Source organism: Amphiura filiformis, chromosome 8 (assembly GCF_039555335.1).
Source record: "Amphiura filiformis chromosome 8, Afil_fr2py, whole genome shotgun sequence".
Classification (NCBI taxonomy): domain Eukaryota; kingdom Metazoa; phylum Echinodermata; class Ophiuroidea; order Amphilepidida; family Amphiuridae; genus Amphiura; species Amphiura filiformis.
In genome coordinates this window covers 41,735,368-41,754,179 of record NC_092635.1, presented here as the reverse complement: position 1 = coordinate 41,754,179, position 18,812 = coordinate 41,735,368, and the positions used below count along the sequence as shown (strand labels likewise).

Genomic DNA, 18,812 nt, shown 5'->3' with positions numbered 1-18,812 from the left:
GTAATAGAATAGAAATAAAGGATGTAGCATTATATTCTTTACACCCATAGAATGTGTACTTGGCAGTAAAAACATTTACATAATGGGTTCGGCTGAGCCTCATCCTTAAAAAAAAAAAAAAAATTTGTTTGATTGGCGTAACATAAAAAAATTTTTAGGGTAGGTAGGTCGGGATTCTTTTTTTTTTTTTTTTTTTTTTTTTTTACTTTTTAAGCTGTAAATTTAGTTTGATAAAGGCTTTGGAACTTTTTTCTTCTTTTTTTTTTTAAAATTGATTTATTTTAATTAATCTTTTTAAATTTTATTATTTTTTTTTTGCAAAAAACAATAAAAAAGTTAGGGTCGGACCTAATTTTTAGGGTAGGTCGGGTTCGCCAATCAAACATTTTTTTTTTTTTTTAGGCCTTATTTACATTTTTACTGCCTCTGACACATTTGGGTTTAAAGGATTTGGCACTAAATCATCAAGCATTTTCATTGCCAGAAGGCAAACCTTAACCCTAAGCCAAGGAATAAACACATTGGGATCTCACCTTAGTTGTGATGAGTGGATAGCTCTTGTTGATCTTTCTCAATCCATCCAACATTTTGGGCAGCTCTGATGGGTTGACTGGCTCGACGGCTATCTTGATCACAGAACTTGTGTTGAATTTCAGTGGGCGGAATATATACACCTGTTTAATGCAAACAAATGAGTTATGTACGCAATGCGTAATTTATTTATTTTAAGCAACAAAAAAAACTCCTGTTTTACGGATGAACAGACTTTTTGAGTGGCGTGGGTTGGTCAAGATGTTTTTTTTTCTTCTGGAGACCCTCAAATGACCTGAAAATATCACCGCAAGCTTGATAAAACTAGCAAAAATCAATCAATTTTGGCCCAAAATGGCTGATTTTAGCCAAATTACAAATTCTCAGAAAAAGCATAAAATCTGGGTCGGTCGGGTCTGTACAGGTTTTTTTTTTTCATTGCCTTATTGCTAAATTTGACAATGCAGATTTACAAACGAATGAGAACAGTGTGTGTGTGATGTGTGGTTTGCATTACTTGCAGTCAATCAAGGTCACACATGTGAGAAAATTGCTGTGCAACAGTGGGCACAAAGGAACCATTGACGTCTTGAAAATAGCATAAAAAATGCATTATAAACCACACCCACCCAGTGTGCGATCAGCAGTAAAAACTCTACCAGTCAGCAGTAGGGTGATAAAAACTTGAACCTGCACATACATCGGCAGTAAGCCAATTGAAACTCAAGAGTGGTGTGTTGCTGGACCTGTTTACGCACACATATGTGGGGGTGGTTGTGTGTATGTGATGTGGACTAGGTTTGTTTGCATGCACATAAACATATTTGTGAGTTGTAGACTTACCTCATCCAGGCCTCTGCTCTCCGTGATGGTAGATGTCTTTACAATAGGTTCATCTACACCTTCTATTAATACCCAGTTACCAGCTGGAACACGATTCACTTCAATTTTATACCTGAAATTGCAAGTAACAAAAATAGTTTACAGAAACAGAACTCATCCAGATGAGGATGCTTCTTCATGCATAACCCCATCAAATATGAGCAAATATAAATGCATCAATCCACAACAAAAATGAACACGTCCGTAAGCACTGCACTGAAACATATCCCCCCATCCTGGGGATGGGGATAAATCCCCCCCAATATTTTGCCAGGGGTGGTCCATACCTGTATGTAGGTTTCTCATATTTGGCCATTTTAGCCCCGGAAGTGCAAAATTTGTGCACGCTTCGCGCAAATTTATTCCAATTTTGCACCATACTTCAACAGTTTATCTTCAAAATGGCAATTTTTTTTGGCGAGCTTCACACGCATTTGTACCATAAACTTCTTCTGTCGCCAAAAGGTGCTGGATTCACTATACTATAAGATTATTTCTCACTATCTAAGAGTTTATGGAGCTGCATCACATACATGCAGTAAAGCATCTGGAACACATTACACTTCTCACTAAGGGGCCGTCCATAATTTTCGCCATTTTCACTTACGTACAAAGCGTACGTAAGAGGGAGGGAGGGGGTAAAAATCCTAGGCATGTGTACGTAAGAAAAATGGCAATATGTTTGAGCAATAAAAAAAAATGAAAGTGAAAAATTATGGTATTTTCCAATATTTTGTTCATAAGTTATAACCAATTGACCTAAAATTGTTCAATTTGTTTTAATTTCTTTAACATGCCATGCAAACAATGATTTTCGCTTTAATTTTGAGTCTAATATGCAGCAGCACAGTGGTCCTATTTTACATTATATGCTTAATTTATTTCATACCAAAATACTTTAAAAAGTATTTTCTATCTGTGCTAGGATCGATGTGTACGGATTGTCACTGTTGCGACAACAGACATGGTACCCACAGTTTAGTTGCAAGAACATACACCAAACATGCCAAAGGGATGTCCCCCTGGTCCCCTCTATATTATGATTTGATCCCGGGGGTTCTAAGTGGAAAAGAGAGTGTAGGATGTTCAGCAGATTTTGGAGTGCATTAGTCATTTAGTTTAGATTCGGGCTGCATTTTAAGCTATATTTTAATTTATTGATGGCTTCCGTTTTCATGAAAATATGGTTTAAAAAGGAAGTTTTTTCAGCATTTCTCAACTTATCTGTAAAAACATTACTCATGATAATCCAGAACCAATTGTCCTCCTGGAACACTAATATAACCCTAACCCTAAACATAATCGAACCTTTAACCTAAACTCTAACCACAACCCCAACCCAACATCTCAATTTTGCTATTAGTTGTGGAAATCCTTCGCCATTTTATTTGTAATGTAACTTGAGGGAGGGAGGGGTTAAATAGTAACGTCACGCTTTGTAACGTAAGTGAAAATAAGCGAAAATTATGGACGGCAATCAAGTTGGCCTGATCAGACAGAGTCATCACTACACCTATCAATACATACCTTGCTTCTGACACCCATAACCTTCCCACCAAACTGATCCTTGAATCCTCCTCATCCTCCATGGTATAATTCTCTCCTAATATTCTCACTTCTTGGTTAGCATGTATGGTACCGCTGAGGACACGCCCAAACGCATGAAAACTTACGCCGTCTTCTGTACTGTACATCTTGGTTGTGTGCAGCATCAGTGGACCCTGGAAATTACACAACAAACATTTGTATTGGTCATTTAAAAATATTATTAGTCAGTGGGATTGGTCTTGTTCATAGACAAACAATCTGATTGGACAATAACATGATTTAGGGTGTTGTCTATCGGCCGTAGATGACCCCAAATCATTATGAGTAACGTGTAACATGTTGTATGTGTAGTCCTTATGCGTAATACTTGCACACATGAAAATGGAGTTAGTGTTAGTTTCTGCTGCAAGGAAGTTATCTACACCCTCATCAGGCAGCTCCATTTGAATTTCATACACCCTCTGAGAAAGATTCAACCTGAATCTTCCCTGCAGGGAGAGCGAGTTTCAAATGGAGCTGCTAATGTGTTAATTCCATTTGAAATTCTTCCTCCCTATGTGGAAAATATTTCCAAAATCTTTAACAGTAGTGTGGATTTTAAATAGAACAACCCATTAATATCTCTACTAAATGAGGCATGCCTTGGGATAGACAGTTTGGAATAATGCATCATAAGCCCTGTGTAGACTTACCTCTTGATCACATTCTACCATGTAGTCTGTTAGTGTGGAGTCCATTGGCCCTGTGTATGTGTGCTGTACTTTGTTTTTTGCTGCTGCTGCTGGCGATGGCACATGTTCTACACACATATCCACAAAACCTACAATGAAGTTTGGAAAAGGACATTATCATTATTGTTGTTTTTTTAACTTAAAATACTTTTGTTTTCATAAATTTTTATATAAATTAATAGAAATATTCATAGTACTATATGGTGTTTTGCATTTTATTGAAAAAATAAACTACTCGATAACAATAACAGAAGCACAAACCTGTGAAATCACCAAAGAACCTGCTACAGATAAGTTTGAGCAGCGGTCTGATGTTAAGCTGCATCTCCTCTCTGGTAAGATGAATACCCAGCTCATCTAATACTCCTGGTAACGTGGTATCCACATCACCAACAACCTAAAGAGTGCAATAAAGCAACATGATAAATCATCACTACACAGATATGGTTCTCTGCACTTAAGGTCCACCGTCCCACCAAAGGACAGAGTACTCTCCCGGTTCATTTATTAATCTAAATTTAAAATGGGGAGTGGATAGTTAGAGTAGATATCTACGAAAAAGGTTTATTCCCACAATTTCAGTTGATTCAGATTTTGTAATCGCGAGTTATGCATGATTATGTATATTACATTGCTTTATAGGCCATTGTGCTGTAATTTCGTTCTGTTAACAGCAAATTAATCTGCAAGAATTTTTTTTGCATACAAACATTATGTAACTAGAGGTTTTTGGTGTTATAAAAAAATTAACTTTTTGAAAAAGTGGGGGATGAGGCTATGAATCACAAAATTATCCTGTACCTCATATCATGTCAAATACACACAACAGTGTTGATAGGCTATTCCAGTTGAAATCCATACACCCCTATGGAAGACATGACCTTTATCTCCCACACAGGGAGTATATAAATTTCAAACAGAGTCACCCATTCAGGTACGGTAATCCCATATGATATTCACACTCCCTGTGTGGAAAATAAGGTCATGTCTTCCATAGGGGGTTATGGATTTCAACTGGAATAGTCCAAAGCTGTTGCTATGGTTTCAATTACAAACCCTATCATACTTCATATCTCACCTGTGCAAAGAGTTTGTACATTGGTTCCAAAATGAATTCCACAAAGCTACGCTGTGATGCACTGGTCTGTGGTTTCTTGGTAAACTTCCTCCTGAAATCAAGAGATATACCAAAGATATAAAGCTATGTGTGCTAGCCATAGGCTTCAACATAAAGAGTACCCAGTTTTGAGATATTTTCTCAAATTATCAAGCGCTATAACAAGCACTGAACCAATGCTAGGCTTGTTTGTACTTGCTATATACCAGGGGTCGAAATAAGCGATAGCCCGATAGCCATGGCTATCAGGTTTTCTGTCGGGCTATTGGGTTTTATCTCCATCGTATGCGCGGAGAAAAGTGAAAACATGTGAAAGAAAAATTAAAATAAAAGCTTTGATCTCCAATATTTATGGCCTGTCCAGAAATTATGTAACATAAAATGCAATGTAACATAAATGCTGAAGTGAAGTCACCGTAGCATTGTAACATAATTTAAAAATAGAAATAAAATACACACCGCCGGCATAATTACACAGATTGCGATATTGTCTAGAACCACTGCTGATAAGTTATTGCAGTACTGAATGATGACACGTACATGAGTTGGTAATTTCTAATTCTAGGGATCGGAAAGAAATGCTTTGTGGGTGGTGTGTAGAGATATGCCATCGGTGAAATACGACACAATGATCGGCCTTAGAAGAAAAAAAATGACGAAAAGTTGCCCTTGAATTATGTTTTATAGTCATCATACTCCAGTAATTCAATAAATATCATAATATTTGGCCTAAACTTGAACTCATTTGCAATGAAATGTCATTTTTATTGAGTAAAGCATGGGTTCCATGTGGTGCCACAATGGTGTTGAATTCTGCACTTTGCCGAAGTTGAACTGCATTTTGTGGAATTCTGCGAACTTTTATGGCATAAAGCAACACTTTTATAGTAAGTAAACTGCTTGGGAACTTTCTTAAAAAGCGAGATAGTTGGTTACAGGCGAGAATCGTGGCGTGAAAAGCGAGATGTCTCAGGGAAATTGTTCAAAAGTCACCCATTTGGGTATCAAACCACAGGTTTGGCAACCCTGATTAATTTGTCTTTCAACTCAAAAGCTTCACTTACAAACTAATTCAATAAACAAACACTCTACTGTTGACTATATGTTCTAAAACAGACACTGTTGAACACAGAATACATGCTAATGTTGACAAATTAGTTGAATAAACAATAGATGTTAATTGAGTTTCTACTGTGTCATGTAATAGTTGAGACAACAGGCATATTATCTTCACACCGATGACAGGACAGAAGGCCTATTTCAGGCTATGTCAACATTAGTGTATTGTGTTGGCGTGAAAAGTTTTAGCTCGTAGGGAGCTTTCAGTGCTTTTTAAACTAATTAACATTATTTGACACCATTAACGTAAACAAAAACAAAATTGAACGTTTTATTGGGGTGCGGACAACCTTACTCTATGCAACGCAAAAATCCGTTTTCCAAAATAATGTAAACCGTAGAAGTTTTTAGCCCTACCAATTTGCCAAACTCAGTAATTTATTATAGATATTATAGATACTGGATGCTTGGAGTAAACAAATTTAGAAACATTAGTTTCTTGTCTGGGATTTTTGAAAACAGAATGCAGGATGCCTTTTTTTTCCAAGATGATGGATTGTTACATTTTCAACATAGCCAATCATAAACAGTACATGGTCCCTTGCAATTCAACAAGTCTAGATCCCTAGTATTTGGTCAAAATGGATGATTCAGGGCTACATCACAGGATTTAGTGCCTTACACCATATATATAAACACAAACAATGCAAAAAGATATCTTGGAAAAAAGAAGGAAGTGGGCTGAATAAAAGGGAAGCGGCAGGGACAAGAAACTAATGTATTTTTTTCTTGGCTATCCACATGAGACTCTCATGGTGCTAACAAATATGTGACATGCTCTGACAAAACCAGGAACAAATCGCATCACATTTCATGATTTGAATAAAAATGCAAGCACTAAACAATAAACTTTAAAATGATACCAAAATTATATAAATAGCATCAATACTTTTCAAGATATGGATAATTTCGTGAATGATACCTTGATATTTTTGCCAAATTGCTATTCTGAGTAATGGGCTAATTAGTTTCCTGCCTTACACAGGATTTAATAAGGATTATCATAGTTCAACTGTTATTTATTGATTAAATAAACCTCATTTTAATAAGTACTTTCAAGGATTTTAAAGTCCATTTAGTCCCACAGTCAAATACCATGAAATTAAAAATTCCAAAATTTCATTTTTTTATGGGAATGTCATCTTTAAAGGCTAACTCAAAAACATGTCTGGCGACTTGTTCAGGGTTTTGTTGGAGCTGGTCACATTATTTCAAACGACTTACGTTTTAGGGCTGAAGTACTGGTCTCCCCACAACCTCTTAGCAAAATCTGTATAGATAACACCACCATATGTGTCGGTGTAAATTTTAGAGAAGGAGTTCAATGTGAAACACACACTGTATTTGGCACTAGCGAAGCACACATTGCCTAGGAGTGGTGAGACAAGCTGTGTTTCTGGGTCCTCTGAGTACAAACTGCAAGAAATAAAAACAGATGTTGGTGTGAATAACAATTTCAACACTCTTGAAATAACTAACATTTATCCTCTATAATGTAGGGGTTCATGGTGGTCCGTGGGCCAGATCTGGCATCCGGCCCGCCAACCAGTGTAGTGAGTCCTTGACAGGGTTATACATGTAGCTAGCCCAAGTTGAGTGCCGGCTAATTTTACTATCCAATTTTACTGGCTCGGGGCACAATCTTTTTAGCGAACACAAGGGATCTGGGAATAGGCTAGGGGATATACCCAAAAAAAAATTGTTTTTTACTCATTTTATGATAAATAAAACATTTGTGGAAAAAAATTTTTAAAAAAATTTAAAATTTTTTTTTTTTTTTTTTTTTTAGTGCCGGTCGGGTGCCGGTCCATGCGCCCGACCGGCACCGACCAGCGTGGCTATAACCCTGGTCCTTGAACAGCTCCGAAATGTACCGTATACATGGTAAAACCAAGGTGTAATTGGCTCTCAAACACAAATCTTGGCCTGTCGTGGTCCGCAAGCAAATAGAGTAGAGAACTCTTGGTATAATGTATTGCACAAAATATTTACAAGAATAAATCTAATCAGGAGGATCTCTAGACGATTCTCACCTAGTTTCTAGCCCTGTACATTTGCAGAAAAAATCTACCAAGCACCACAGATTTGCTATCCTTTGAATTTTGGACTAGATAGTACAATTCAGAATTTTAAAAAAAATCAGATTGCATGTTAGAATGTTAGCATTTTCTCTTACTTTATGAGCGCATTGACTTCATCAACGATATGTCTAAGTTTGTAGTAAGCATCTGCTGGTGGCAGCTTCAGCTCCAGTACCAGTCTGTCAATCTTATTGATGCAGATACACACAGCCAGCTGCTCCTGTACGGCATGCTTGATGAGACGCCTGAATTCAACATCACGCCCTCGGCGGCATCGATAAAGATGACGGCGCCATCACTGATGCGAAACGACGCTGTTACCTCGTCGGAAAAATTCACATGACCTGGTGGAGAGAGCAGAATCAATCATAAAACAAGAATTAAATTGTGCATAATATTATGCAATAATATCCTAATGAGCACATTGATGCAAAATGTAATGCTCCCTAGACATCCACATATAACAGGCCAACCACCCACCCACCCACCTACCAACCCACCCACCCACCCACCCACCCACCCACCTCCTCCCATATTTGGAACAGTAATGAACAAGAAACACTCAGATAAATGCAAATGGCCATTCCACAGCTTTGGGACAAAGGCATGTAACATGAGTAACCAACACTGTGTCCACTCTCTTGTACAAGAAGCAAATCACACAGTTTTTAATATCATATCAAGGTGTCTTATCATATCAATAACCCTGTCCTTGGCATTCTCACGACTTACTTGATACTTCATGTAAAAGAGAGGAAAACGTTCCCTACCTTTGACCCACCCATAGGGTTAGTGTTTTTGTTAGATGAAGATGATTGGTCCAGGAAAACCATTGCAGATTAATAATAAACACTTAACAAAAACACTCCTCATTAAGTACTGTAAAAGTGGAAATTTTCATGCTACATTTATTTTTGTGCTTTTCACATTCCAAGCTGCTACCGTGAAAATAACAACGCACAAATATGTGTACAGGTCAATGAAAGGAAACATAGAATCGCCAAAATTTAAAAACACGGACACCAGTTAAAGGGGGGTAACCCTATTGGTTTTGGATATGGATTGTTTTTAAAATTACATATAATATCAAATATCGTCCCCTTTATGCAGCTTTGTGAAACAAGAGCACCAATGGCGCTGTGGCTCTGTGCTTTTTTGAATGTGAAAGTAATTGCAGTCGAATGTGCAACAGGTGAAATCATATACATTGTATGTGCCAGATCACACGCAATCATACATCTTGCTGGTTGGTAGCTATATCTTATTTGCAGAGCATAATACATCCATCAATAAGTTTCATATCCACATGAGGTTTTAGTAATTTGACCACAGATGACCCCTGAGTGACCTTGGATGACCCCAAAATGACCTTCCAAAATTTGGCTTGAAATGTTGACTGTACCCACCAAGTTTCATGCCCATGCGAGTTTTTAGTAACTTAACCTCAGATGACCCCTGGGTGACCTCGGATGACCCCGAAATGACCTTCCAAAAATTTTGACTCTAAATGTTGACTGTACCCACAAAGTTTCATGCCCATACAACAGTTTTTAGTAATTTGACCTCAGATGACCCCTTGGTGACCTCAGATGACCCCAAAATAACCGTCTGAAAATTTGACTCTAAATGTTAAGTGTACCCACCAAGTTTCATGCCCATACAAGTTTTTAGTAATTTGACCTCAGGTGACCCCTTGGTGACCTTGGATGACCCAAATGACCGTCCGATAATTTGACTCTAAATGTTGACTGTACCCACCAAGTTTCATGCCCATCGACAGTTTTAGTAATTTGACCTCAGATGACCCCTTGGTGACCTTGGATGACCCCGAAATTACCTTCCGAAACTTTGACTCATAATGTTAAGTGTATCCATCAAGTTTCATGCTCATACGACAGTTTTAGTAATTTGACCTCGGATGACCCCTAAGTGACCTCGGATGACCCCAAAATGACCGTCAGAAAATTTGACTCTAAATGTTAACTGTACCCACCAAGTTTCATGCCCATACGACAGTTTTAGTAATTTGACCTTAGATGACCCCTGGATGACCTCGAGTGACCTTCACCCACTAACCAATACAAACTTGTTCTGTCTGGGGTCAAGATGCACCCGCCCACCAAGTTTGAAGAATGTGCGACCCCTAGTCTCCGAGAAAAAAGGTTTTTGCATATTATGCATAAATTATGCAAATTAGGTAGGTAATTACCATATTTTGCGCTGAAAATCGAATCAGGTCGAGATCCTCTGGTCATGCTACCCCACCACGTTTCATCATCATAGGGCTTAGCATTCTTACGGATCCCCAGAAACAGCTTCACAAGGCGGTTTCTTCAGATTTCCAACCATTTTGTAGAAGCGTTCATATAAATTATGCAACTTAACAACTAAATCGCATACTTTTCGCCAAAAACTAATCAGGTGATCAGCAGGTGTGTATCATTCCTGTCACAAGGTTTCGTTACCATGCACCGCTATCAATTTGCGCTGATATTCGCATAAATTATGCAAATTAGCTATGTTAATTTGCATATTTTCACTGATAAAATACAATTACGGAGCAAACTTGGATACCCTTCCTCCCACCAAGTAGCGTCCCGTAGGTCTTACGGTTCCCCAGATACAGCTCCGGACAAACATTCGGACATCCCACCCCACACACAGACGGAAATAGTGATTACTAAGTCCCATCCTGAACAAAGTTCAGAAATGAAATTTTATCAATTTGCGCTGATTTTTGCATAAATTATGCAAATTAGCTATGTTAATTTGCATTATTTTTCACCGAAAACATACAATTACGGAGCAACCTTAGATACCCTTCCTCCCACCAAGTAGCGTCCACGTACTGCGTAGGTCTTACAGTTTCCCAGATACAGCTCCAGACGGACACACGGACATCCACACCCGGACAGACAGAAATACTGAGGCGAGACAAAAATGAAATTTTATAACAAATTTTTGTGACTTGAGATCATTTGCATTTTTTGTAAACACCAAAACTGTTCTGTCCTGACATGTCTGTTGTGTCATGTGTGTTGAACCAGTCCAACCGAACAATCGTAAGTTCTGTTCGGATCTGCCTGGTCTGGATGCTGTACTCCGATTAAGCAGGACTAGCCTACATCACATCAGTGTTTATTTCTGATAGATTTCACTTCATGATTTTTTCTTCAATTTCATCACTTACGAAAGTACAAAAGTAGACAATCTAGTAGTCAGTATAACCTCGGAGCAGTTAGTGTGAGACCTACGTACATGGAATAGTAGTACATGGCTTCCGAATTTGGAACTTCACATGTTCAACTTGTCATGCCGGTCGAGTCCCGCGTTTACAACTAAAATCAAACCACTTCTATATTAAGTCCATCGCTGAATTTTACAAATAACTTAAATAAACATCTTTATATTTAATAAAAAAAATATTATGGTATGCTCGTAAATGCTTGAATGACATTTACCAGAAGCTCATGAGCTCAGAATGGTAAACAAACTAGCGTATTTTCACCTCGATTATGCACCGTAGCTCTCTGTGGTTGAGTTTGCAAGGTCAGTGGGTCAGTGAACTTAGTCTCCTATGCAGCCAGTTTGGTTACGCTCCCTCCACAAAAATGTTTGTGTGGAAGGGGCGGAACCAAACTGGCTGCTATGGAGACTACTGCAAGAATCGATCAATCACACAAAACTGTTTGCTGATTGGTTCAGAAATGGTGATGTCATCAATCAAGAAAAACTAATCAATTTATTGGTTCAAAATAGCCTCATAGAAAAAATCACGAAGTTTGTTGAGCATCGCAGCTTATCGGTAAAAAACGTGACCTTTAACAAAAAAATCGGCACAGTGCTTTCGTACTGCACTTGCATAAGCCAAATAGTCCCCCAGAAAAGTCATTTGTTCAGATTTATTCGGGATTTATTCAAGATTCAGACATGTTCTTGACTATTTTTTGACATTCCTTACCTATCTCTTTATTTAAATTATAAAGAAATAGTGAAGAAAAGTTAAGAAGTAGTCAAATAATTTCTGATCTGAACTAAATCTTAAGAAATGTACCTCCATTGGTTTCCGTCTGTATTACGCATCTTAAATTATACAGACCAGAATAATCTCTAGCACACACAGGGAACCAAGATATAACTTCGATTATCGTGACTATTTTGGTCTTTTTTACCCAAAATAATACTTTTATCGCCTGAATTTCAATAAAATCTGGAGTGCAATCGATTCGAAAATAACTTAGCCAAACTTAGAAACGAAACTTAAGTCTTCATATCAGTCATTAAATGATCCTTAGCATAAAAACCAACAGCGTATTGTGGCCTGAAAATGAATGCTAGTTAGTTGCATGACAAAGGCACTGATAAGCTCCGCTCAGAGCCAAAAACGAGAGCATTTTCAGCGTAAATGTGAATAAATAGCAAAATTTGCAATCCAATATCTTGGTATGCGTGAACTGCATTCTGGGCAGGCAATCAATAACATGTGCTGTATTAAATTCCTGTTCGTCATGTGCTGTGCGTGCGTGGTTGCACTGACAACCAGGCTCCAACAGGTGCACGTTCCGATAGTGACATTTTCATATACCACTCCCCATAACCAGTGTTTTTATGCTCGTCTTAATATTGTTCATGATAGATTTTTGTGTATAAATTACGGCATAATGGCAATAGCCAATATTGAAAGCAAAACAGAAATGCCCTGTACGACAATGCTGCAAATGCCCGTATTGAACGGAACATTTTTTTAAATCTTTTTCGTACCGATTCAGAAAAAAAAGAAGAAAAAAATATTTCCCCTTGCAATATGTACATTTCAAATGAATGTAAATAAGTTTGGGTTAAAATGGAGAAGAAAAAGAAACCTGCCACCCCGGTATTGAACCGGGTACCTCTTGCATAAGTTGCATAAAAAGCATAGCGCTAACCAACTGCGCCAATCAGCCCGCTATCACCATCTTGGATTTTTTAGAACTTTATAGTATCTGAAGTCTCTTCAGCAGTTAGTGTGGTTCGCTCTTTTCACACAATGTGAATGACGCGAAACCAAACTAGCTATTGAGGAGACTATAATTATCTACGATAAGCCTGTCCAGAATTCAAGAAATTGGTAGCCACCGAGGAAGCTATTTTTGTGTGAATTCTCTGATTTCTCCGGAAATACATCGACTTGGGGCGTCAGTCAAATTTCAGGATAGTAATGAGAAAAATACGATCTATTTTGTGATACCAAAAACTCATTTACAATGACAAAAATCGGGGGGATGATGTTTTCGATCGGGTTACGGACCTTTAAAAATTAGCAAAGAGCGAAAAATTAATCACACAAACATTTCCACTTTTTCAATAATAAATCCTAAATAATATTCACCTGGTGTATCCATGACATTTACTAGATAATGTTTGCCCTTGCAGTCCGGTAACACTAGGGTGACGGGCTGTGCTTTGATACTGACGCCTCTCTCTTGCTCCGTGAACAGTGTGTCTGTGTAGCGGATGTGTTTATCCTCTTTGGTTCTCAGCTCAGGGTGGGTCTGTTCCATAAGACAGTCAACAAACGATGTCTGCCAGGAAAAGGACAATTATTTTTAAAAAGGTGTCAATGGAATCGGAATCATTTTCACCAAAACTGCCTCTCAAATTTGATCTTGAATACAAATCAAACCAGATCTCTGCATCTTCTGGGGGTTCAGTCAGTTCAAATAGCTATTGTTATAGACTTGAATTGTTTGTCTGATCTTGTTTTAGTTCACGAAACTTATTCTAAGCTTTGTTTTTAGAATTTAGCATATGTTACATCCATTATTTTTGCCTGTCCCAGGAGCAAACTGCCTATCCAAAATGATCCTAAATGGAATACTATGAAATCTGGAAATATAACCAATTTTGTCTGGATTTACTATTAAAAAAACAACAATTATAATTTGAATTTAAAAGTCACTTGGGTGACACACTCTACTCATTTTGACTTTTGAAACTTAAGATAGTGACCAAGGGAAGCTGCTTGCTGGCCAGTCAAGATTCCACCAGGAATGTTTGTCATGTTCTGTCTGCCATATATAGTGAAAGAACTAGCCATCTTGTTGAATACACTATTCACATTGATTCAAATAGCCTCTAGTATTCGCTGTAGAAGTGACATAATAACCGGATTAACTACCATAGCAATAGATGAATATGATTTTTGACTATATCGCCCTGCACTACAATGTTCACGCGGTACATTTGCATTGAACCATATCATGTTGATCACTCGCACCTGCAAGATTAGTATCTTTGAAAAGAGCGGTATTGTATTTAATCTATGATTGCAGACATACACAGGTGATGAGTGCAACCTGCTTGTAGTGCAGGGTGATATAAGTCAAAAATTGTATTCATCTATTGCTATGGTAGTTTAATAATCCGATTTATTATATCACTTCTACAGCGAATAATACTAACCTTTCCATTGTGTAGATGTCCTGCCAGTGTGACATTACGAATTAACTCTGCATTGTCCATCATGTCAGCCAAAAACCTGGGGGGAAAGAAGTATCAACAATCACTTACTTTGTCATAGTCCAATATGTGAATGTAAGCCATGTACACACTGAGCAAAATCTGAATTGACATGTATCATTCCTGTTACCAATGTAAACATGGTGGAGGATAGTTGCAAATTTATTTAAATTCTAATAAGTTGATGCAATTGGAAATTGTTGCTGTATCACAACTTTCCCATTGTTGCATCATAACTTTCCACATGGAAATAAATACACAGGGGTAAGTTTATGTTTACCAACCATGATTGACCCAGATGGGTGAAGCTACTTTTCCAAATAATTCAAACTTGGTAAATCACCCATAGCGTGAAAGTCTTACCGTTTTGACATTTTTTTTACTAAAACATCGATTTCTCAGAGTTCACTTTTGACAACATTGCACGATTTTTGTGACAAGATAACTCGAAAAATATGCAAGGAAAAGGTAAACTTTTTGCACTATCGTTTAGAGCACATCAATGTCTAGGGAAGGTTGTCTCATTTTTTTTAAATATTTGTTTTAAACAAAATATACACCATTATGTGCAATTTTTAGCTTAATAGAGTGACAAAATTGCCTTTTTCACATGTTTTTTTTTCTTCAATATTTTGGGAAAAAAGAGACGAATTTCAAAAAAATAAAAAAACCTTCCCTAAGTTCATGTCTCTTTTTCATGAAAAAGAATTTTTTTTACTCTGAACTGATTTTTTTTTTATGTTGTCACAAACAAATTGGGGTAAAAAAAGTGAATTTTTGTAATTTTTTCAAAAACTCGAGATTTTTGAAAAAAAAAATCTGACGTCACCATGGGATTCCTTGACTCATTTCCTTTCCAAAAATGTATAGTTATATACTTTGGACATACGAAAGGTCCATTTTCTCTCCCATTACTCTGGCCTTAATTGCTCATTTTTGAGAAGTATAAAGCTTTTTACTTACTCCATGTCATATGTTGTAGCTGGTAACTCTTGTTCTGTGATCTGGAATTTCTTTATTTTCACTGGAGCAATGATTGGATCTGAAAAAGAAAAATCAAAACTATGCTGAGATGAAAGTAGGTAATGTTGATTCCAATGGAGAGGGATATAAAAAACATTACGGATCAATAAACGATACAAAAAGGTACCTTAAATATGCAAACAATTGGAAAGAGAGCACGGTACACCAACTTGATTTGAGGAACAAGTAAGATACACCGGTAAAAAGAGAAGACTACAAAAAACCAAATGTAGGCACAGAAGTAGGTATTTAAAATTCAATAGCCAAAAATGACCAATTCCACATTTGAGAGTCATAATATAAATAGGCCGTCGTTCTTGTACTCAGAAATCAACTCTGTGTTTTTTCATATAATGGATTTATCAAAAATTTCCCAAACTAAGAAGTTCTGAAATGTGCTAATTTAAAACTTATAGTGGCATACACCCAGCTTTAATAGTTCGTTAAAGATTGTCAAATTAATAATGGAAAATTATCCCAATAGCTGGTTACAGAAGGAGAACATGTGCTCGATCATTAATTGTTAACCTTTCTGTCCCAATTTAGCTCAATTTATTCTCCCACCCCTAACACTCATGAAATTAAAAATACTGTATGTTACCTGTGAGTAGGGGTGTGATTTTCGGGTAATTTTGTGCCCGGGTACCCGGCGCATTTTTCGGGCGGGTAACCGGGTACCCGAAATTGGAATTTTTTTTTTTTTTAAATAAAATTGAATTTTGCACATTGTTTTGTAATTTTAATATGAAAATTGATACATAGTTTTCATGTCATACTCTATTAAGGGATCTAAAATGGCGTTTATTGCGTTTCGACAGTATTTTTTGTGGGACATGAGAGCACCTCAGACCTATCGAATTGCATTCTGAATCTGAAGCATGTCTTTCTGATATCAAATAATTTTCATTTTTGAAAATCACAATATAATACAAATTGTATGACAAATTATAAAAATTTGATATTTTCCAAATTTTTGATATATAACAGTCCTCGAAGTAAATTATATAAATCTAATGATATATTTTTAAAGTGTATGTAGCAGGGAGGAAACGACGACGGTGAGTTGAAAATTGTGACCTTAGAGATTGAAGATAGGATTTTTTCCCCAAAAAGACCTAATTTTTTTTGGTGTTTTGGGAAAAAAATCCATATCTTCAATACGAAAGGTCAAAATTTTCAATTGATCGTCGGCTTTTCATCCCACCTACATACACTTTAAATAAATCATCAGATTTATAAAGTTTACTTCAAGTACTGTTAAATATCAAAAATATCAATTTTAATGATTTGCCATAAAATGTGTATTAAATTGCGAATTTCAAAAATCAAAATTATTTGATATCAGAATGACATTCTTCGATTCAGAATGCAATTCGATATGTCTGATGTGCTCCAATGTCCCAAAATAAATACTGTCCAAACGTTCATACCCCATCCCTTAATGATATCAAAATGCATTGAATTTGAATTTTTTTTAAAAATTTTTTTTAGGTCAACCATGATCCTAGCATTTAGGTCTAGGTCCAGAGACACTACAAAACCGAAAAAAAACTTTGAAAATTTTTTTTTTTTTTTTTGTTTTTTTTTTTTTTTTAAATTTGGTACCGGGCAGGGAATTTCCTGCCGGGTAATAGGATTATCGGGCAGGACTCGAATTCCGGGACTCGCTCACACCCTTACCTGTGAGTGGCTGTGTGTCTTCTTCATGAACTATTGTTTCTACTTCAGGTCCATAGATCTCCTCAGCGGTTGGGTAATACTTCTTGTCTTCATGGAGTACCACAGCCTGTGATGTTACTCCCTCATCGTGATCCATGCGATCGTCCATGTCATCATCGTCGTCCTACAAAGACAAAAATTGGTTTCAAGAATACGATGCTGCAAAGTGTGGCACAAATCGATTGCTCGGTGCCAGAAGTTGGTAAATGCAATAGCTGCCATGTGTAGTTGAGTGCAATATACTGCAGGCATGAGACTGCACTTTCCTAAAAAAACTGAAAATGCGCGTGAAATTGGGCAAAAAGTACCAAAAACAGGCTGAAATTAAATAAAGTTGCGGAAATTTTGACTATAAAAAAAACTGAATTCAGTTTTTAAACTGAAAATTCTCATGCCTGATACTGTGTGTAAATTGCCAAATGTTGCACTGAGGTATACCACATTTGAGACTAATTAGACAAGTTTTATAATATCTTCGGAAATAAACAGTTTGAACGTCTAATAAGGGTACTGAGAAAAATAGGGTCTTTCATTTGAAATCAATATATTACAATGATGATCATGATGACTATCAGTAATAAAAACACCGAAGTCTACCAATATCATGCTGTGTAAATATCAGTGTATTTCAATGGGAAGTGGGCACATTGCATCAAAAAACATCAAATATTCAACAACAAGCCATAACTCAGAAATGACAAGGAATAGACCTACGAGTACCCTTTGAAATGTGCTCATTTGGCCCATAGGGCTATGATATAAGTGATTTTAAACCAAATCTGAGAGGGTGACCACTGACCAGCCAACCTTTTCTGAAAATTGGTTGAGTTGGTATGGAATGGTAAGTAGGGAAAATCAAGTCCTATCAAACCAAATGAGGTTTCAACATATGCAGTAAAATTCCCTATCTATCGACTACTTTATTTTGTAATTTAGTTTTAGTGTCTTTTAAGAAATGGCATTGTTTTAGGGTCAGATTCTTTTTGGGCGCAGTATACTTACATCTGCATACTCAAATGCTTCCTGGACTTGGTGTCTGGCATCATCCACATCTTCATCAGAGTCACTGTCAAGCTCTGGACCAATGTAGTTGCCAAACTCATCATATAAATCCGCATCCATGATGCTGGTGATGAATCCGACTTAGAAAGACCCTGCCTGAAAATGACCATACATGTACAAGATATATTCATTTACATTGCTCAAGATAAGTCAAGATAATGCTGTCAGTTTGTAAATTTGGTATGCCTAATATTCTGAGGAACCGGCATAAGGTCTTGCGACATGTATGTGATGAGTCATTCCATGCCAACTCAACATGAAAGTTAACCCATACTCATGGATTTGTTTCTTATTTTGTGTACTGGTAGATACTATTGAGAAATGAAAAACCTGAAAATTTGAGGTCGTAACTCCCTTTCGTTTCCGTGTTACAGCAAGTTGAAATTTAGGGGGGGGGGGCAGGTGAAAATAATGGGTCGCGAGGGCTACTTTGATTTTCAAGGTGGCATAATTTCAAAAGTGTATATCCCACACCCCTGAAAATTTGTATTCTGGGCTAAC

The 18,812-nt window shown here is 37.0% G+C and overlaps 1 protein-coding gene across 1 annotated transcript in view; it reads right to left on the bottom strand.

Moving 5' to 3' along the window:
* LOC140159054 (116 kDa U5 small nuclear ribonucleoprotein component-like) overlaps positions 1–18,407 on the bottom strand; it is a 30,274-nt gene extending 11,867 nt beyond the window's left edge. Inside the window, 14 exon segments of the mRNA XM_072182382.1 lie at positions 534–674; positions 1,375–1,486; positions 2,941–3,134; positions 3,654–3,781; positions 3,954–4,089; positions 4,771–4,861; positions 7,153–7,344; positions 8,105–8,255; positions 8,258–8,353; positions 13,378–13,570; positions 14,451–14,526; positions 15,471–15,549; positions 17,211–17,373; positions 18,252–18,407. Of these exon segments, the coding sequence (XP_072038483.1) occupies positions 534–674; positions 1,375–1,486; positions 2,941–3,134; positions 3,654–3,781; positions 3,954–4,089; positions 4,771–4,861; positions 7,153–7,344; positions 8,105–8,255; positions 8,258–8,353; positions 13,378–13,570; positions 14,451–14,526; positions 15,471–15,549; positions 17,211–17,373; positions 18,252–18,371 (1,872 nt within the window). The 5' untranslated portion in view covers positions 18,372–18,407.
* Positions 18,408–18,812: the final 405 nt, after the last annotated feature.